General features: G+C 42.2%; 1 protein-coding gene across 1 annotated transcript; it reads left to right on the forward strand.

Moving 5' to 3' along the window:
* The first annotated feature begins 566 nt into the window (after nt 1-566).
* On the forward strand, nt 567-22,709 carry LOC115376802 (5-hydroxytryptamine receptor 3A-like). The gene is made up of 10 exons (XM_030076574.1): nt 567-608; nt 749-809; nt 2,096-2,259; nt 9,515-9,559; nt 9,776-9,882; nt 12,457-12,626; nt 14,982-15,139; nt 15,256-15,466; nt 16,471-16,656; nt 22,382-22,709. The coding sequence occupies exons 1-10, from the start codon at nt 603-605 to the stop codon at nt 22,675-22,677; spliced, it is 1,404 nt and encodes a 467-aa protein (XP_029932434.1). The 5' UTR covers nt 567-602; the 3' UTR covers nt 22,678-22,709.

Consider the following 22,709-nt stretch of genomic DNA (forward strand, 5'->3'; position numbering starts at 1 on the left):
AAAGGTGACTGCAGGAGGGCAGGGGTGAAACTGGGGAGCGCCTGTTTCAGGGCATTCACCGCTTGTTTGCATGGCTGCAGCAGGTGTGACACTGATGCCACTGTGATCATTTTTCACCGTCTGCTAGGCACACGCTGGTTTACCAAATATCAGCTGTGGCTGCATCTGTTTTGTGTTCAACCACCTACAGGCAAAGTAGCTGCCTGGCACAGCTTTCCATATACCACACCATTTGCCTAGGGTTTTATCCAAGTCACGCTTGGTTTTGAGGGATAGCCTACTATATATATCTTGGCAGCTAGGACTGAATTTAGACTTGCACGAGCTTGCCTGCCAGGTCAGTATTGTATATGCCTTTGCTGTTAAGCTACAGATAATTTTAAAGGTCAACAATCTATCTAGACAACTGGTTTTGGGAGGCAGGTCATGCAGCCAGGAACCAAGAAGCAAATATTCCCAAATATCTGGAGAATGTAATGGAACATGTGATGAATGCTCAATCAAAATGATGGTTTATTGAAAATGTGTCAGTATTCACTGTAAATCTCTGCTATCCAGACACAGGAAGGAGCATAAATCTAGAACTTCCTAAAGCTGCTGCAATGAAGGTAAGGTGTCTTTTCATATACATACGTTATGTGACCGAATTTCTAAAACTAATGAACACCTGAATCAGTAAGTAAGATGAAGGCACATTACGTCATGTACACCAGCTTATTCTCTGATAACTTCTCCTCAACCCAACTAGTGGCTTCAACCAGTAAAACCTTGTCTGGCTCTGTTTCTCATCACCTTTGCCACCATACAAGGTAAGCACTTTCATATGACTAATGAGTATTAATATTCTTTTTTTGTCTGAGCATCATTGACAACCATGAAAATCACAGAAAATGAAACATTATTTTTAAGCTACTGATTTTCAAAATGTGGGTCCTAGCATACAGATAGGTGGGTCATGGGAACACTGCATCAATGCATTCTTTTCTCAGTGATAAAGAACAGAAATGTTTAAATTATGCAATGTTGATACAGTTTCTACATCATTTCTGCATTAAGGCCACTAAAACACCACAATCTGACAAAATGGACACATTTTTTTTTTTTTTTTTTTTTTAAAAAGAGCAGCCGATGCGCAATATAGAAACAATAACAAGGTTTACTCTCCACAAACAAAAAGGCATTTACTAGTAACTGAAATGATGTTTTTACTGATTTTGCTCAAATTAAACGTAAATACAATGTCTCACATATAAATATGGAGATATACTGAATTTGATATACTAAATTTACTGTAATGATAGATATAAGTGCTTTGATAGCTTAACTACTTTTTTTGACAACTTTGTTTTACTTCAGAAACTAATTGGTGGGAGAGACGAGAACCTGAAGTTCCTCTACATGTGCGTCCTTGCATAAAAAAGTTTGGGAACACCTGATTTAAGCACTGTCAAATTCAAAACATGTTAATTAAAGCCAACTGTGTCTGCCAGATCAGTAATGAAAGATCTGAATCAAATCCTCTCTCGTTGTCATTTTCACTCCCTTCACATGTTGTTGTTGATTGCTAATCATTGTGTCACTTCATATCCCTTTAGTCAAAGCATATTTGTGACATGACATCAAATCTTTATGCATTAATTGGTACACCATAATGTAGTTAAAACAATGTCTATGGTAATGCCGGTCAGTGCAAAATTTTTGAAGCAAGAACTGAAAGATTTGAAGTCCACTGTATTTTGTATAGAACTGTTATTATTAATTAAATTAAATTATTAATTCAAATTAGTAAATTATTCATTGTTAATAATTCTTATTAGAATTATTAAATTATTAATTATTGCAATTAACCAAGAATTCATCAACCAAGTAAATCATGTGACAGGTCTGTACAATTAGCAGTTACTAAAGGTAAGGCAAACCCCAAGTAACAAAATCCACATACTATTGATTGCTGAGCTGTAATTTTGTTGCAGAACTTAACAGCTTAATTAAGCTGAAGCATATTTGTGTGTGTGTGTGTGTGTGTGTGTGTGTGTGTGTGTGTGTGTGTGTGTGTGTGTGTGTGTGTGTGTGTGTGTTTTAATCTTCTCGTCAGCTCCATGCAATGCAATGATGGTGAATTGCTCTGAACCCAGCCCCCCCTCCCTGCTGGAGGCTCTAGCTCCAGTCTTTAAGCTGAACTCCATAAGGCCGGTGATGAACATCTCAACCCCCACAATTGTCAGCATTGACTTCACCCTGTATGGAATCCTGGGAGTGGTATGTTAAATAGATGTTCCTCTCAATACATTTTATGTAATAATGGAATCTGATGGGATAGGTTATAGCCTCGGTAAACTGTATGATAAAATATGGTGAAAAAATAAAGCATAGTATGGGGAGCACTTATCTATTATTTTCATTTGGTATATATATGAATTGACAAAGATGTGCATATAATAACATACATAGAGGTATACATATTCACACTTTTTTCTTTTTGTTTTTTTTAATTCACATAATCAAGGATTGCATTAAGGTCCTTTGTAAATAAAGTAAGTTGTTACTGGTTTTGAATAACTGAATGACTGATAATGTATATAATGAGAAATGCGCTTCCTAGAGTACAGACCTCTGCCAGATCAGGTATTCACCTTACTCACTTCATCACCATGTTTGGTTAACTGATGCTGACAATTTAAACTGTCACGAGGTCAGTGTAAACCGTCCAAAATTCTAAATGTTGTTCTTTTACTTTGTTATAGTTCTTATTCGCTTAAAAACACACTATTCAAATTTGGAAAAAAAATGACATTAGATTGATTTAAACTCCATGTTCCGGGAGAAAAACAGAATATCATCAAGACAAACAAAAATGAAGGGGTTCAGAGCAAGCTGTTTGCTGAAGGCCTCGCCTAAGTGGTGATACTCAGGCGGGACAGAGGAAAGATCAAGAGCCTCAGACACTAGAGCTGAGGCAGACTCACCGGGGGCCAAGGCTGATTGGAGGAGTGAGAGTGGCAGAAAACAAACCATCTGACATTGGAACTGGAAGACCAATCAATATGAGGGATGTGGAGTGTTAACCAGGGCCAACACAGGACTACAGCAGTGAGGGGAGATGAGACCTTGGCGAGGTTGCCACTGTTATCCAGGGGTGTGAAGAGAGCCTCGCTGCTTATCCCAGCTTGAGTGACGAGCAGAATCAATGAAATTTGTGTCGGCGCTGGAGTCAACGAGTCTCCTGGCTCCACATGAGGGAGGCGTTGAACTGCATACAAGTGGGGGAGTTACCAGAAAAGCTGGCAGTTTTGCTTTTCAGGCCCCCCACAGTTACTGATGAGACCCCTCAGGAGGTGAGGAAATGGCCTGCTTGGCTGCAATAAATGCACACTCCAGCCCTCAAACGGAGCTGACACTCAGATGAGACAGGTGAGCCTGACCCAGTTGCATGGGTTCACCAGGGGAGTCAGGAGGAAAGCTGCTGAGAGGCACTTGGGATGAAGCTGAGCTGGTGGGCTGGCTCAGGGAGGTCGGCGTGGCAGGCTGCGAGAGTTGGAGAGAGAGAGGGACAGTTAGACTTTTCCCTACGACACTCTCTACGATGATCATCTAACCAGATAGACAGAAAAGTCAAGGCATCTAAATTATTTTTTTCATCCCTGGCGGCTAGCTCAGCTTTGATGTTATCGTTAATGGAGAAAAACTCCCTGCAGTGACTCGTCGTTCCACCCACACTCAGCTGATAATATACTAAACTCCACAGAATACAGACTGGAAGACCTCCATCCATCCATCTTCTGCCGCTTATCCGGGGCCGGGTCGCGGGGGCAGCAGTCTAAGCAGAGATGCCCAGACTTCCCTCTCCCCAGACACTTCCGCCAGCTCCTCAGAAGGAACCCCAAGGCGTTCCCAGGCCAGCCGAGAGACATAGTCCCTCCAGCGTGTCCTGGGTCTTCCCCGGGGCCTCCTCCCGGTGGGGCATGCCCGGAACACCTCCGCAGGGAGGCGTCCGGGGGGCATCCGAAACAGATGCCCGAGCCACCTCAACTGGTTCCTCTCGATGCGGAGGACCAGCGGCTCTACTCCGAGCTCCTCCCGAGTGACCGAGCTCCTCACCCTATGTTTAAGGGAGCGCCCGGCCACCCTACGAAGGAAACTCATTTCAACCGCTTGTATCCGCGATCTTGTCCTTTCGGTCATTACCCAAAGCTCATGACCATAGGTGAGGGTAGGAACGTAGACTGACTGGTAAATTGAGAGCTTCGCCTTTCGGCTCAGCTCCTTCTTCACCACGATGGACCGCTACACCGACCGCATCACTGCGGAGGCTGCACCGATCCGCCTGTGAATCTCACGCTCCATCCTTCCCTCACTCGTGAACAAGACCCCGAGATACTTGAACTCCTCCACTTGAGGCAGGACTTCTCCACCAACCCGGAGAGGGCATGCCACCTTTTTCCGGTCGAGAACCATGGCCTTGGACTTGGAGGTGCTGATTCTCATCCCTGCCGCTTCACACTCGGCTGCAAACCGCCCCAGTGCCTGCTGAAGGTCCTGCATCGATGGGGCCAACAGGACAACATCATCCGCAAAAAGCAGCGATGAAATCCTGTGGCTCCCAAACAGGACTCCCTCCGGCCCCCGGCTGCGCCTAGAAATTCTGTCCATAAAGATTATGAACAGAACCGGTGATAAAGGGCAGCCCTGCCGGAGTCCAACATGCACCAGGAACAGGTCCGACTTATTGCCGGCAATGCGAACCAAGCTCCTGCTCCTGTTCCAGTCGTACAGGGTCGTACAGGGTCATACTCCCGGAGCACCCCCCACAGGGCACCACGAGGGACATGGTCGAATGCCTTCTCCAGATCCACAAAACACATGTGGACTGGTTGGGCAAACTCCCACGAACCCTCAAGCACCCTCCGGAGGGTATAGAGCTGGTCCAGTGTTCTGGTCCTGAATCCGAGGTTTGACTATCAGCTGGTCCTGAATCCGAGGTTTGACTATCAGCCGAATCCTCCTCTCCAGCACCCTGGCGTAGACCTTCCCGGGTAGGCTGAGAAGTGTGATCCCCCTGTAGTTGGAACACACCCTCCGGTCCCCCTTCTTATGAAGAGGGACCACCACCCCGGTCTGCCACTCCAGAGGCACTGTCCCCAACCGTCACGCGATGTTGCAGAGGCGTGTCAGCCAAGACAGCCCACAACATCCCGAGACTTAAGATACTCAGGGCGGATCTCATCCACCCCCGCTGACCTGCCACTGAGGAGCTTACTAACCAACTCAGTGACCTCAGCTTGGGTGATGGACGAGTCCACCTCTGGGTCCTCAGCCTCTGCTTCCTCAGCGGAAGATGTGTCGACGGGATTGAGGAGACCCTCGAAGTATTCCTTCCACCGCCCGACAATATCCCCAGTCGACGTCAGCAGCTCCCCACCTGCACTGTAAACAGTGTCGGCAGAGTACTGCTTCCCCCTCCTGAGGCGCCGGACGGTTTGCCAGAATTTCTTCGAGGCTGACCGATAATCCACCTCCATGGCCTCCCCGAACTCCTCCCAGCTCCGAGTTTTTGCCTCCGCCACTGCCCGAAGACCTGATGCAAAGAAAGAACCTGTGTAGCTGCTTGTACCTAGTGTCTTAAGTAATCATGGGTGTGTTTTGGGTGTACCATGCAGTAAACCAATGAGAGTGCCATGTCCCATTCCCTTTAAAAGCCATGGGCTCTTGCACCTTAGTGGATTGGTATTATAATGGTGCATTTGCCACATAAGAAGGAAAGCTTCTCTGCAGAGGAAATGGCTGTGCTCATGCTTGTGCAGCTGCAGTTTGCTTGACTGCAGGCCTTCAGTACACTGGAGCTATATCTGGTGACATCAAGCAAATCAACCAGAGCCACCACCTGGGTGGAAACAGGGGGCATAACCGTCCTTGTTTTAGCAACCTTTCTCCTGAATTTAGTGATGTCTCAGGTGGCTTTCTCTGATTTGCGGCCAACATTTGCAACATAACCTGCGACTGAGCACGCAGTACTTGTGGCATCATGTCACATCAGTTGGAGGAGCTTTTTAAGTTCAGGTTGCCTTTTCCTCCATCAGTAGAGCATTATTCATCAGCTTGACCCTCTTCTACCCATACAGTGTGAGGAAAAAGTCAGTCCTGGTACCTTTACACTGGTCACTGTGAGTGACATCACATTCCCCAAGTGCTGTGTTGAGACCAGCCATGATACTTTTCTTTTTTAAAATAATATTTTTTGGCTGTTTCTGTTTTATTAGACAGTTGTGGGATGCCATGCAACAAAGAGTCTGTGCTGGATTGGAACCCAGGCTGCTGCAGCTTAGCCTCAGTGTTTTGTGCTATGTGCTCTACGTGGTGAGCCACCAGCGGGCCCCCAGCCACGCTACTGCTTAGGAGTAATTTTAGTGCAGATGCCTTGTAGGAGACAAGTCACATTCCATCAGTGCATGCATCCCAAGGAGACCCTGAAATGTGTCTGCAAATGCCCTGACAGTGACATTTATGTCCAGGATGGGGCCATCCCACTCCGCTGTCCATCTGCACTGCTCACTGAACGTAGGCCTTCCATGCCCAGTACACTAACGGGACGCACACGTCAGTGTCATCAGTTAGGGTACAGGTGGTGGGTGCCCCTGCTCTAGTTGTAGCTAATGAGGATGACATCAGCCTACTCTTGTTTGACGATACTGTGCATGTGGTTCACATGCAGAATCTTATCAGTGGTGACATTATATGTGCAACAGCATAATCTCTGCCACATCAGTGGTGAAGGTAAAAAATCCCGATTGCTGGTAGGGAGATGACTGTGGAGCAAGTGATCAGAAAAAATAATTTCACAAAAGCCAAAAAAGCCAAAAAAAAAAAAAAAAACAGCTCAACCTCAGTATCTTCATATCTTATCAACTTAAATGGAATATATGGAATAAATAAAAATACACATCCAGAAAAGATTTTTTTTTTCATGTGTACATGAGACAAATAATATCTGCTCCTGATTTGATTTGGTGAAGGGAAAAAAAAAACAGCATCACTGAGAATTGTGTGGCCCACTGCAGTAATATTTCAGGATTTAAGGGCATTCTCATGTAGGCTCACAAAAATATGTAAACACACACACACACATACATTTTTGCCCCTTTATAATAAAACATATGGTAAACAGTGCACCTAAAGAATGAAAACCTTTCAGGTTGTTGCATTTGCTTAATTATCAGAGTTGGCCTCACATTTTAAAACTACTCAGTATTGCACAAGAAAAAAAAGAAAGAAGTAAAAACTGACAAATTAATCAGGATAATTTTGCATACTAAAGATGATTTTTCTTTCCCCTGAATCTTAATCACCCTGCAACCACTAAAAATTCTCTTGTGACCCACTGAGGGGTTTTGACCCCCAGGTTGAGACACTGATTAGATAATTAACAATTCTGACTTATTTTTAAGCCCAGCCGTGAAGCACTGCTTCATTAGTCTTTTCAGTCATGCTGGTGCATCTTAATGGGATAACTGACAGATACAGTCACAAAATAGTTGAAATAGTTCAACCAGACGGTCTCTGGTACAAAGCTGACTCACACAGAACTGGACCATCAAAACATGTGACCAGCAGCAGCCCTTGTGTGGACATAAATTCGGTCACAATCTGCATGTTTAAAGCAACATCAGTAATTTACAACCTGAAAATGCCACCTAAATGCTCTTTTACAATGAGTGTTTCGCCAATCTGGAATTTTACCTGGAAGCTGAAGGCGTTACAGTTACCAGGCTACAGCACCAACAGGCAGCCATATGGGCCCTGAAATACAGGCGAGGACAGGCTGGACAGGGAGCTGTGGCTTGCTGTGGCTGAATCATGCACAGTTGTTCATTCACATCTCATTTAGTGTACACTGTGTGCATTGTTCTTTTTCAGTTTAACCAGTTGTTACTATTATTGGGCATTTATTGTCTCTCTAGACACATTTTCAGTGTTCATTAAAACATGCAGAAAATACACCTAAAACAAACACATTTTCTCTCTTTATCATTTCCATATCTCAACATTCATCTTTCCAAATCCGTTTTGGCTGATATTGATCATCAGTGCACTGATATGCAGGTACCATCAAGTGTGACTCAGATTTGCACATAACAGCTCTACTAACTGAAAATCTATTGTGACTTTTTACACCTACACTGTTTCAAACACACTTTCCAACACAATTCAAAAATATTATACACCTAATAATAAATAATAATAAATAATAAACTAAACAAAAGGCAACAAGTGTATCAGTGTATCAACCAACTCTTTCACTGCTCGTTTTACTCTTGTACTTGAAAACCTGTACTTTTCAAATGTAACGGGTTACAGATTACTGGTTATCCTGTTGATAATATAATAAGTAATGCAACTATTTTAAATACCTCATTAAAGTCACGTAACGTATGACATTTGATTACTTTTTGATTACTTTCCTAACAAATGTTTTAAACTGGACAATAAAGCTGAAAAGTCCTAAAAACTGTTTAAACCAGTACTCAACACTGATTACTGTCAAACTTTTAATAAAAGTTTTTAAATATGACTTGATTCATGATCCAAATGTTTTGATGTTCAAGCACAACCTCCAAAACAAATTACGTCTCCAAGTCACAAACAACAAATCTGGCACACTGCCAGATGAATGGAGCCTGTGTAGATGTAGAGATGCTCCTGCCCTTGATGGTGTTGCACTTAAATTTGTCCCCAAAGCTTTGCTAACTCACATGTCCACAGATCTGCCAAAAGAAGACATTACTGCATGGTGAGAAGATGCAAATCAAAAGCATTAATGTTGGATTCTACCTACAAGCTTATTACCAGAAAAATAGACAATCAGATGTAATCCCCTTAGAATCACCAACATTTTGATTAGTAGCTCTATTTTTTTTTTTTTCCTGGAAGTGTAATGGCTTATTCCCCACCACTGATTATCCCTCAGGATTAGCTAACAGACTGTTGACACGCTACCAACCTGAAATACAGGCAAGACAGGATGAAACAAGGAGATATGGTTTGTCATTAGTCAATCATCCACAGTTGTGAGGAGCGGACAGCTGCTCATGTGCTTCTTACTACAGTCCCTGGAGCAAACCACAACCTTGTACTGCAACCTAGTGTTGAAAAACTGCAACAGCAAATTAATTATTTTGGTTATAAAACCAGATTAATTGTAGGAAAACAGTATTTTCAAAAGATGACAACTCTAAAATCAAATAATTATATTTATACAAATGTGACCACCATTTAAGGCATACAGTTACACACATACTGGAAATGCGTATGTATGTACAAGATCAGAAACATGTTTCTTGAGTATAATAATTTTCATAGCTGCTGTATCTGTTCTTGAAAGCCATGCTACTCTTCAGACAAGCCAAAGGGCTCTTCCAGCTGCAGGTATTAGCAGCAGAGTAGTCAAATGAAGTTAACCACAGCTGCACTCATTTATTCATTCTCTGTTCCTAAAGAAAGCCATCTGTTTTTTTTCCAGGATGAAAAGGCCCAGCTTTTGACGACTTACATCTGGCTAAGTTTTGTAAGTAGTGTATTTCATTTTACTTTACATCTCAAACCAATGATGACAAATATGTGTAAATTCAAAGATGGGAAAATTGCATTTCAAATACATTTTCCCAGGGAACATCAAATGTCATAACAAGAATGATCTTATTACACTGTTTACCTCAGGTCTGCTCAGTGCAATAACACCAGTGTGTTTTTTTTTTGTTTGTTTGTTTGTTTGTTTTTTTAGGGGTGGCAGAATGAGTTTGTCTCCTGGGACCCAATCCAGTGCGGCACTGACAAGATTTCTCTCCCCAGGAAGCAATTTTGGGTGCCGGATGCTGTTATCAATGAATTGTGAGTTCCACATAGTGTTTGGTACAACGTTTAAACATAAGAAAGTATATACAATACAGAACAATTTAATGCATCTGGAGAGTGCAGCCTTCCTAGCTCCTAAAACAGTCTTCAAATTTATAGGGATCATACTCTAAAACCAAAGAGGCGCCATACCAAATGGTGAATATGATGAAACAGAGAAGTGTTTTAAGAGGCTTTGCTGAAATAACACAAATGAATGAGCAGGGGGATTTGGTACAGGCTGGCAGGGAAGTTGGATGGAGATGTGAGTGGCACTCTGAGGATGCTGGACTGGTGGAGAGGCTGCTGGCTGAGCAGGTGAATGGAAAGTGGAAGGAGCCAACTCCCTGTAACTATGAAAGAGTGAGAGAGGAAAGGATGAGCAAGAGGTAGAGTGAGGGGACGAGAGAAAGACTGGGGACCCTATTTCTACAGCAGCAACCACTAGCACTAAGAGCAGCGTCCTAGCACAAGACAGTTGACAGGGCCGAGCAAAAATATGAACCCAAGAGCACGACTCCAGACAGGAATTACAATAATCAAACAGTCTTTAATGACGAAAAGTATCAATACAAAATATCACTCTCTCAGAGGAAAAACTACTAAACCAAAATTCACTCAATCAAGGAGGCTATAATTATCAAAGGTAAAAAGTAACAACTGAAATTCTCAATAACAAAAGTAGCAAGAGAAAATCATTCTAGCAAGGTAAGACAAGCAAAAGAAAATGGCAAGACAAAGTATCAACTTAAGGAGAGTAGCAAAGGCAAGAAACAATCTATGGATAATCTGACAAGATATGGTGTGGCAAGACGAACTGGCACAGGACAAAGGGAAACTCAGATTCTATACATATATATATATATATATATATATACACTACTCACAAAAAGTTAGGGATATTTGGCTTTTGGGTGAAATTTATGGAAAATATAAAAAGTTCACGCTACAGTGATATTATATTATGAAAGTAGGGCATTTAAGTAGAAGCATACACTGGTGATTTCCTCATCTCAAACAATTTCTTGAAACAAAAGCCAACAACAGTGGTGGATATACCACAACAAAAAATGTCAGTGTCAATAACTTGTCATGTGCCCTTGAGCATCAATTACAGCTTGACAGCGACGTCTCATGCTGTTCACAAGTCGACTTATTGTCTGCTGAGGCATGGCGTCCCAGTCTTCTTGAAGGGCGGCCCTCAGGACATTGAGGTTCTGGGGTACAGAGCTCCGAGCCTCTACACGGCGACTCAGCTGATCCCATAGGTTTTCTATGGGATGCAGGTCTGAGAAAGTGCAGGCCACTCCATTTGAGGTACCCCAGTCTCCAGCAGCCGTTCCCTAATGATACGACCTCGATGAGCTGGAGCATCAAACACCTGATGTGAATTTTGGCGTTAAACTCCTTGTTAGAGAACAGTAACTTGTGCAAAAAGTACTGAAACACTGAACAGTTGGACATGTGCATTCAAAAGTTTACAGAAGGTCACATTAAGTTCACCTGTAAAGGTTAGAATGCATTTTAGGTTCATCCTGAAATTTCACCCGAAAGCCGAATATCCCTAACTTTTTGTGAGTAGTGTATATATATATGTGTGTGTGTGTGTGTGTGTGTGTGTGTGTGTATATATATATATATATATATATATACACACACACACACAAGGTAATAGGGAACAGGTGGACACAATCTGGACGGGGAAGACAGTCAGACCAGGGGAAACACACAAGGGGAATGGCAAGTGACCTGAAATGAGAGGAAAGTGAAATTTCAAATTAAAACAGGAAATCACGAGACAAGACATAACAACACTCAACATCGCTTTCTTGACATGACAACAGTGAGCCCATATCCACACTCACTCGCTATTTTCATTCATCTGAGCACAGTCTGGCACACACATGCTGAGCGCAAAGGGGCTGGATGTAGTGGAATGCATTACAGGGGTCTGGAGGACTATCATCTTCATCGAATTCATTAGAAATTAAAGTAAAATCAAGTAAACATGCAATTCATTATTCATTTATTCTTAAAAAAAATAAAATAAATAAATATCACAATCTATGACTGTAGTTCCTCTGCCAGTTAGTCCCCCCTCTGCGGTGCATTGGCATCAAGATGCTGTGCTGTGTTTCAATAGTGCAAAACACAGATGTTCGCTCCACTATATAGTTATTGCCCATGAAAGCACATCATTGAATCTAAACTGCTGCTGACTTGTTGCCATTATATATGGCATATTAAGCCCCATGCATAATAGATCTCCTAACAGCCCCCATCCAGAGCTGAGGCGCTCTTGAAGGCTGTAGGAATGGCAGAATGTACGTGTTGGCAACTAACCCTGGACAGTGACCATTTGGGATTTTACATTTCTATGCCTTATTTCAATAATGCATTGGTTCAGAAGTGAACCCTGGTCCAAGCTAGAACTGCTTCAGACTGAAAACCAATTTCTCCGTGAGAGATACTTAAGTTGTCTACTACTAATACAGGCATCTATTTCTTTTGCGTGTTATTAGTGCAAAAACAGCAAAGTTAAACAAGTCACACTCTCTGCTTGTCTTGCAGCGTGGATCAAAACACAGCGCCTTTTGTCCCATATGTGCATCTGCACCACAATGGTGACATGCATGATGCTTTACCTGTCAGAGTGGTCAGTTCTTGTCACCTCAACATCTACACCTTCCCCTTTGACATCCAGAACTGCACTCTTACCTTCAACTCCTACACACACACTGGTGAGGCACTTCATCGCTTTGTTTGCTTAAAAGTTACTTCATTTATCGACTTTTATTGTCAGCCAGTATGAAATACATCTTCAGGTTAGGGTTGGGGTTACGGGTAGGATTCTTCTAAATCTCTGGTATTTATCTCTGGCAAAGCAACTTGCATTCCTCTGTATGTGCATAGGCTTCAGAATTTGATTGTCTGTGGGTAAATGAATGGGTTTTCCTAATTCCTTCAATATAATTTATAATATTTGAACATTTGTTTGTACTTTTCACATGTACTTTTTGCATGTACTTTCATTTCTACATTTTTGCATGTTTTTGTGACCTGAATATGATTGGTGTTGTTTTAAAAGGCAGACTGTGAATGGCTAAGTGGTTAGCCACCCATGATGACCTCTCAAGAAACATGGAAAAACGTGTACATAAAAATGTCCAAATCTTGAGGCATCTACTTAAATCACAGGCTGACATGGATGATTATCTGAAAAAAAAAATTCACCAGAGAGAAAATGAATTGGATGAAGAATTTCATATTTGGGCACAGTTCTGTATGCAGTGTTACACTGCTTTCTCAAGTCATTTCAATTTTATTTGTATAGCATCAAATCATATCAAAAGTTATCTCAAGGCGCTTTACAGAAACCCAACAGATCTTGGCCAAATCCATGGACCAAAATCCGCCCCAAGAGCAGCACAGGGTGACAGAGGTGAGGAAAAAACCCTTTTAACAGGACCAAAAACCTCGAGCAGAACCCGACTCTGGGTGGCAGTCATCTGCCTCGACCAGAGGGGTTGAGAGATGGACAAAGAGAGAGAGTGAGAGAGTGAGTGAGTGAGAGAAAGAGAGAAAGAGAGAAAGAGAGAGAGAGAGAGAGAGAGAGAGAGAGAGAGACAGACAGACAGACAGACAGGAGCACATTGCAGGACATAGAATAATGCAGGTTCAACATAGGGCTGTATAGTAATACAGTGGTGATATTAGCAGTAACGACAATATTAATAGTGTTGCAACAACAGTCTGAGGCGTATTCTGGCTTTGAAATGACACAGATGATTATTTTTTTAAGTAAGCTGGCCAGTGAGACAAATCCAACACAAATATACAGTAAACATCTCCACGCTATATAATATACCATATTGTTAAAATGCTTGGAAAATCGAATGGTTTAAATCTTACTAGTACAATAATATGACCTCTGAGTACCAAGAGCTTAACTATGGTGTTCCTCAGGGGTTGGTCCTTGGCCCACTCCTATCCTCTATTTACATGCTCCCTCTGGGTGATATTATTCATAGTTATTACATCAGCTTCCATTATTATGCCGATGATACTCAGATCTTCATCCCCATCAAGCACAATGACCACTACGCATTGGCTAACCTTGAGGCATGTGTATGCTATTAAAGCTTAGACGTCCTAAAATTTGCCGATGCTTAATACTGGCAAAGCTGAAATGCTAGTCAGTGGAACCCCTTAAGCACCTTTTTAGTGATCTTATCCTTAATTTTGACAACTGCCTCATCCCTCAAAACTCTACAGCTAAAAACCTTGGCGTGATTTTTGACTCTAGTCTTTAGTCACTTATATCAAAAACATTACCAAAACTTCTTTTTATCACCTCTGCAATATCACAAAATTTAGGTGTATAGTAAGTATGGCTAATTCAGAAACTAGGGCTCATTCATTTGTCATGTCTCACCTTGAATACCCCACTGTTCTGTAGTCTGGTCTGCCTGCAGCTGGTATCAAAAGTCTTCAGCTGGTCCAAAATGCTGCTGCCAGAACCCTCACCAAAACAAGGAAGTTTGACCACATAACACCAGTCCTGGATTCCCCTCACCGTCCCCCAGTTCATGCCAGGGCAGATTTTGAAATCCTCTTCTTGACTTATAAGATTTTAGATGAGCTTGCATCAGCCTAACCATCTGATTTCAACATATCCTAAACATGTTTTCCCTGTTTCAGCTGGGTTTTGGGGGGGTTTGTTTTTTTCTTGCCTGCTATGAGGATTAAGGAAGGGGGTGTTTCCTGAATATTTGTGGGCCCTTTGAGACTGTAAACAGTGATATTGGGCTTTAAATAAGCTTGAAACTTGAAACACCATAGAGCATAAATCAAATAGCAGAATTCAAATGATCAATAATGTGTCTCTCTTTGTCTCGCACAGGCTATTTAACCTATTTTAGCCCCCAACTGTTTACAGACTCCATCAGTGTCTGACACACTTTTTATGATGTTTATCTCCTGTGTATCTGTATCTCTTCATCAGCAACGTGTTTGCTATCAATCTTGACTGCTGTCATATTTCTGAACTAATGAATATCCCTCTCTCCCCCCATCCCAAACACCCACCCACATAGTGGAAGAAATAAAGATGGTCCTGGGGATGCCGGTGGAGGAGATTTTGCAATACTCGAAAAAAGTGATGACCACCATGGGGGAGTGGGAGCTGCTGGACATCACCTATCATAAACACATTCTAGAAAACGAAGATGGCTTCGACCAGCTTGCATTCCATGTACAATTAATGTCTGATTGGACTGAAATTGTGCAGTGATAATAATACATTTTATTTGTATAGCTTATAGCAAGATATTCAAGGAAACAGATTTTTTTTTCCCTCCCTCAATATAGATCAGGATACGGCGCAGAGCTACCCTCTATGTTATGAACCTCATACTCCCTAGCTGCTTCCTGATCACAGTGGACCTCTTCAGCTTCCTGTTGCCTCCGCAGAGTGTGGACCGGTCCTCCTTTAAAATGACCCTCATCCTGGGCTATACTGTCTTCCTGCTCATCATGAATGACCTGCTGCCTATCACTGGAAACACCATACCTCTCATAAGTCAGTAAGACACTTGCAAATACACTAAATTCTACATCTATTTTTCAGGTCCCTGCGTTTCTGCTAAAGTCATTATTGGTTGCCTGTAATGTTAGCTCAATCAAGGCATTTGGGCTTGTTTTGCTGTTGTACTCAATGTTGTCTGTTACATGAAAGGTCATACATCTCAGGAATCGGCACATGGAGGTGTTGGTGTGCAATGTGAGGACAGCTAGTTGTCTTGCAATTACAAGTATAAAGTGCAAAACATCAGAAAGATCTTATTACTGAATTTATGTCTGCAGGCTTGACTCTATAATAAAACAGCACTGCAAGCAGTCATGGATGGGGCAAGCCTTTATAAATAATACATTAGTAGTAATAAATAATAAATTAATGATCTGCATATCCTTCACTGGCACACATTTTTTACATAGCTTGCAGACAGGCACTATAATATTCTCACCTTTGGCATCTTGATAAAGGCCATAATGTAATTGAGTAGAGATGTTACATTTCTCTTGAACACTAAAACCTCAATTGTCCTTGCTGGCATTTCGCTGGTGTGCTGCAACCGGCCCCTGGTGATCAGATCACCTATTAGCAATCTCAACTAGCCATGATTGGAAGATAGGAAAATAGATCACCTAACCCTAGTGCTGATGGTATATAACCATCAGAGTGGGTGGCTATGCAGACACCTACAAATCTTAAATGTTGTGCAAGACTAGTAATACAAGTCTATAATAAAATGTGTTTTTAATTCAGTTTAATTTTCTGTGATTTGAAGTAGCTCTCCCTGGCCTTCCGGACTTGCTGCCTGCGTCTTGTAGCAATGATAGCAACCCCTCTCAATTTACAACATTTTTGCACCACTTCAGAGGAGTTCATATGTTTTACAATAATTACATTTACATGAAGGGTGTTCTGATTTGGTCATTTTTGGGGCAATAGCACATGCTCTTCCCTGTGGAAACTTGAGTGAATTTGCACCTTGTGCGCACCTTCTCCTTTCTCTGTTCCAGATGTATTCTTCTCTCTCTGCCTGGCTCTGATGGTGGCCAGTCTCCTGGAGACTATCCTCATCACCAACCTCCTTTGTGGTTCCGCTAACTTCTCTCCACCCCCCTACTGGGTCCAAGTACTGGTTCTTCGTGTCCTAGGCTGTCTTGTTGGCCTGCCTCCAAAGCCCAGAGAACAAAGAGAAGCAGGTATAAGACTTAGAAAATTATTACCCTGGTTGCCGGACCCCATGAATCACAGTAATTCGATGAGGTCTGGCCTTGTGTCTATTAGAGATGATTTACCAAAGTCAGTATTTATCCCATTTACAGGCAGACAGCACAGACCAATTGTAGGTTAACTTATAGGGCTCTAGTTTCCCGGTGCAGCGCAGGGTGGCGCAGTGAGGCGCACCCCGCGCAGAGCTAGTTTCGACCAGCGCAACGCGCGAGGCGAACGGTTTCCAAGTTTCGCAGACGGATCTGCGCCGAGATGGGAGTGGCGGCGCAGCAGGGGGAGGTGTCGACAGAATCAGCTTGGCGCAGTGACAGTTTCGTGCCAAAAGGCTTCGCCAAGGTGCGCCAAAAGCTCGCCTCCTGAAACCACGTCTACTTTCGGCGCAAGGCGCAGCGTGGCTGGCACAGTGGAAGTTTGGCTGACAGGCGGGCAGTGCGCACACGTCACCACAACCTCACAGGCAGGTTTCCAGAATGTCAGGCACATTAACAATGCAATAAATACCCACAGAAACCACTATTCAATGCTACTATCTCAGTCAGCACATAAACGTATCTCCATATCGACTGTCCCGTCACATCTGATGTCAGATCAAAGGAGATTGGCACCGTTTGGCAGCGTAATGGAAACCCAACCTGATCACCTGTCAGTCAAACAATGTGTCCCATACAGTGATGTCTTTTTTCCAGTTATGGTGTCTGGCGCTGCCCCTGTTAACTACACAGTTTTTCTTCCATATATATTTAAATATTCCACTCTGGGTTTTCGTTATCCGGTAATCACCGGACTATGACTGGTAAAATCTGCCAAAGTCCGGTAATTTTTAAATGTCCGGTGAAAATATTCACAATTTGAATTTTATTAAAACAGTCAATTTCCACGTAATTTTATTTGTAATTAAAAAAAAAAAAATAGACTGCGTGATCCCTGTCTCCGGTGTACCAGAGGGAGAGAGAGGGTTTTTTTCTGCAGAACCGGATCAAAACAGCGCAGCAAAGCCTGGGGCAGAACAAGGTCACAAGACTGATGCGCATTGCAAGTTGCGGAGAGACACTTGAGACTTTTGATTTTAATTCAGCTGCTGAATTAAGTTTTTATTGCATCTATTTGATTTCAAGTTGGCAGCACGCAGCATTATTAAAATGATATGAGCCCGTTTTTTTGTTTGCAATTGTATGCAACGTTCATGTTAAAAGAGCAGGCTTGTGCAATATTTATTTATTTATTTTAGACGTTACGCACGTGAGTCAATTGACAGCACTAATTTAATTTGATACAGCCTGCTTTTCAATAAAAAGATTACGCTATAAATTGACATGCCTTGATGTCATTCTTATATAGCCTGCATATAATTTTAAGCTCAGTAAATTCAGATAATATTTGACCGGAATTTCAAACATTTGTCCGGTAAATTGAAAACCTGCCGGTCACGTTGTCCGGTGCCAATTTTTTCTAACGGAATCCCTGATTTGCCCTGCGATGGACTGGCGACCTGTCCAGGGTGTTTCCTTGCCTTCGCCCTATGAGCGCTGGGATAGGCTCCAGCACCCCCCGCGACCCTAGTGAGGATAAGCGGTTTAGAAGATGAATGAATGAATGAAACCCTGATTCCACACATATCGAAAATGTAAAATGCATCGGTTCCTTGCCAGACACTGGGCGTTTAGAACAGCGAATGTAAAAGCTTTCATGAACCGGGTTTTGTTTTAATCTCTAGTGTGTTGTTGCATCAGTAAGTGATGGAGTCGAAAGTTGCAAAACAAACATGTAGGCTATTTATATGAATATGGCGAGGATTATCCTTTGAGGTAAAAACATTCATTAAAAATGGGGGCTTCACAGTAAAATTTTTATTTGCTCGTAAAAATCAATAACTTTAACAGACGGTGACAGAGCTGGAAAAAAAGAGATGCGAGGCAGGCAGGTAATGGAAAGACAGGGGACTCAGGAATTTAAGGATAGATGCATGGATGGATGGATGGGTGGTTAGATGGATGGGTGGACAGATGGATGGCAGGTAGCTCCAGCAACATTGCAGCAGCCAAGACTGGCCTCAGCACTGTTCAGAGTGTGTGATGCGGCTGCTCTCTTCGTCCATGTCAAATGTGTAGACTACCACTACGCCTTCGCGCAGCGCATTTTAAAGGCGAGGACAGGGGCTCATTTGATTGGTTTAAAGTGAATCGGCTGTGTCAAACCCACACCACGCCTTCTCTCCTCCCTTGCGCCGGTAGGAGGAACGGCGCAGTAGATGCGCCAAGGCGCACGGCGTGCCAAACTTGCAAAATCCACTTGGCCACACCCAGTTGGCGCAGCGCAGCTGCGCTGCGCCCGCGCCTCGCCAGGTCTGCGAAACTAGAGCCCATAGTGTCATCAGGCATCGCCACAACAAAAGCAACTTTGGTCTAAAACAGAAAAAAAAAAATTAGCTTGCTGTTGGTGACATCACAAATCTTCAGAACTGCTGCCATGTTTGTTTACTTGTCACAGTGCACTGTGACGACATCAGGGAACTTGTTAACCTGCTAATCAGGCATATCACACAGATTCTGATCACAGCAGGAATTGCCACATAATTAAAAAATGTAACTTCAAAACTCTTTATTAAAGGGTTAGTTCAAATCACAAGGATTTATGAGTAATGCATGGATAGATGTTACATCAGCTGTCTGTGGCATCTGGGCCAAGCAACAGTGTAAGTAAACTGGGACAGCAAACAAACTGCATTTCAAACCACAAACAAATATGCCCCTTAAAAATTTCATTATCATGAAGGTGGGAGTGAAATTTGAAATATTGCTTTTGTATTACTGTGGTGTCAGACCAGTCATGCTATTGGAAATATTCTGTTTGCTTAAGAGCTGTTGTATTCCTACGCATAAGAGCAACTGTACACCATGGACAACTGTTTTAGGACTAAGGTACAGACGTTTACAGGATCAACATGACTTTACAAAAATGAATGATAACAGAAGTGACTAGTGACAGCCATGAAACTGCAGCAAAACTGCAATACATGCAAGCTATGGTAGACACTTTATAGGCAAAAACACATCCTAGAAAAACTGAAGAAACAACTCCTGGAACTATTTTCTACTAAATGAACCTAACACCTGGTAAATAAGACACCCTTATCCCAACTGTTTTCATTTAAAACATGTTGTGAGTCTTATAAACAGGTGCGTCCCACAAACCAGTAAAATGCAGAGACAGGTTGGATCTCGATATGGGTTTATTTATAGGTCTCTGGTTTGGATCCAGTGTTGTGCCAGCAGATGGTGCTGTTGGCTAGAGCTTGTGTGTGCCATGCCACAGTGCTTTCTGTTATCTGCACCATGTCAGGAGGATATAGCCAGTAGCCGCACAACTATTACAGCTTCGGTCATTTAGCTGTAGGGTACAGATAACTATCTTGCCAGTGTGTATTAGGCTAAACTCAACATGGTGAAAATGGAGGGAAAATACAAGAAAAAGCTATAGGGGAGAGTGGGGTAAATAGTGCCAATTTTTACTTAAAGTGCCTTTAAAGAGAGGGGATTACAGTAATGCCTCCAACTAAAATATGCACATATAGTTTAGGATGTTGTGCATCCCTGGGAACAATCACTTTGGATCTTATATAAGCTGTTTGAGAAATATAGCTTTCGAAAAAAAAGTGGTTTTGTGGCACAACTTGCCCCCGGTGCGGGGTAAATTGTGCCATTAGAGAGAATACACTGGGGTAAATTGTGCCATTGATAATTGAAGAAAAACAGGTCATTTTAATCTCACAAATGAGATTTTTTTTTAACATTTATTTATTATTTTAACAAGCTCACAGGCCACTTTTCTATAACAAGGTCTAGCGCCACATGAACACATACCCAGAACAAAATAAAAATTCCAAAATGAGCACCTGAAAATCATCTTCACTTGAATCTGAATAGTTTTAGTGATCAAAAGTAAGAAGACAATGTACAATAACAATAAAATACAATAAAGTAATATATAGTATATAATCACAAGTTGTGCCACTGGCACAACTTACCCCAAGGCCCTTTGGCACAAATTACCCCAAGCCCACCATTTTGAAAAAAATGCATCCCCCAGCTGTTTTGAGCTAACATCATGCTAACTGTATAGACTCATGGTGTAGCTTAGTAAAGTACTAAAACCTGTGTGAACTGTTTTCAAAGTTTTCGATAATTGTTCAAACACAGCAATCAAAAAACCTTGATCATGGAAATTTTACTTTGGAGGGCAAAAAAATGTTTTTTGAACTTAAATGTGCTTTCCTCTCAAGCCATGTGTCTCCCTTCTTTACAGGATGAGTGAAATGGATGCCTCTTCAAAAATATGTGGTCACATGACCAACTTCTTCTATGGTTTTCTAGATAACAGGGGTGGCACTACTTGCCCCTTGGCACAAATTACCCCACTCTCCCCTATAGCTGCACAAAAACGTTTTACATTGTTGACTTTACTGAATGCAAATGAAAGTTGCTACTCAGAAGAAGTTTAATGTCAGTTAGAAATTGGTTTGTCTGGTGGCAAGGCAAAAGTCTTGAGAAAAACGTTTGAGGCCATGACAACAGACAGAGTGAATAGAGGGAGAAAATGTTTCTGATAAAGGGTGTCTGTACATGAAAGCTGTTTGGAAATGAATAGCTACCCCAACATTTAAAGCCCCCCTCCAGCCATGTTGTAAGCCCCTAAAAAGCCTGGAAAAATAAACTCTGTTCATCAGTATTACATATTTAGAAGTTTTTTTTTCCATGTAAAAACATCTCTTTGTGCCTTAAAAGTAACTCTAAATTTTGTCCTCATTGAAAATGCACAGACCTATGAAAACAGTGCCCTGCCTGTTTGCAAACTGGCTCGCAACAGGAGCTTGGTTCACAGAAGTCCTGTCCTGCAACAGTTATTACCATGTGCCATATTTCATTAAAAAAAAAAAAAAAAATCAGCAAATCTCTTAGTTCCACCAATACTGTTCATGAGAGACAGCCATTTCATTTTTTGGTCTTGTTGTTTTTTGAAAACAAAATATGACCAGCAGTGTAGCAGTACCACCACAGCTGGCAGAGCTGGTACTAATGATATGCAAACCGTCCCATCCCAATCTCAGATTTTAGGGAACTTTGCACAGATACAAGTCAGTATAAGTTAAGGTCAGTAATTTTAGGGGACATAAACATAAGAAAAACACATTTTTGAGTGGAGGGGGACTTAAAATACACCAGTCTTTAATAGGAGGAACACTTATATAGGCATGAGCCCCCAAAAATAGACTGCTCTTTATACAGCAATGTGACTTTTCTACAGTTTTTTAAAGTACACACACAATGAAAAAACAGCCACGATCAACTATACAGAACACATCAAAACATTCATACTCTGAAATTCAGCTGAAATTCAGTCCTAACTTCTGATTCTTAAAACTCACCTGCAGCTCACCTGGATGTTGAATGTCTTATTTCCAGCTTTTCGCATTGCTTAGTCCATATGAGGCTAATTGTCCCCACTGCCAGTCAGTGTTTTTTTTTTTTTTTTTTTTTTTTTTACAGAAAGTTAATCAAAGAACACTCTTTGAACAACATTTAGATGGCTGAAACATTTCAGGACTAAATGACAAATCTAAAAGTCTGCATCTTTATACACTGTGAGTTCCCCGCAGTGCACAGCTCTCACATGTTCTGTTGTGTTTTCCTAAAAAAGCTAAAGTGACACTCAGCCCTGTAGTGGCAGAAGACAGCAAGGCTGATGAGGAACCTCCACAGGAGAAGGGGTCAGTGGTGGAGGACAAGGCCCTGAAGGAGCTGAGGAGGCTGGGCCAGCACCTCGAGGCCATCCGCCTCCAGGTGGACAGTCATGTGAGTGGGGGCCACGGCTCTGAGGAGTGGATCCAGGTGGGCTTTATCATCGACCGCTTGCTGTTTGGCCTCTACATCCTTTTCATATCTTTGAGCTTCATTGCCATCATCATTATCTGGGTCAACTCATACAGCAAATAGACAAGTAGCATCTTCCTGAAGGGCTTCATTTA

The sequence above is a fragment of the Myripristis murdjan genome, chromosome 18 (genome assembly GCF_902150065.1).
Source record: "Myripristis murdjan chromosome 18, fMyrMur1.1, whole genome shotgun sequence".
Lineage (NCBI taxonomy): Eukaryota > Metazoa > Chordata > Actinopteri > Holocentriformes > Holocentridae > Myripristis > Myripristis murdjan.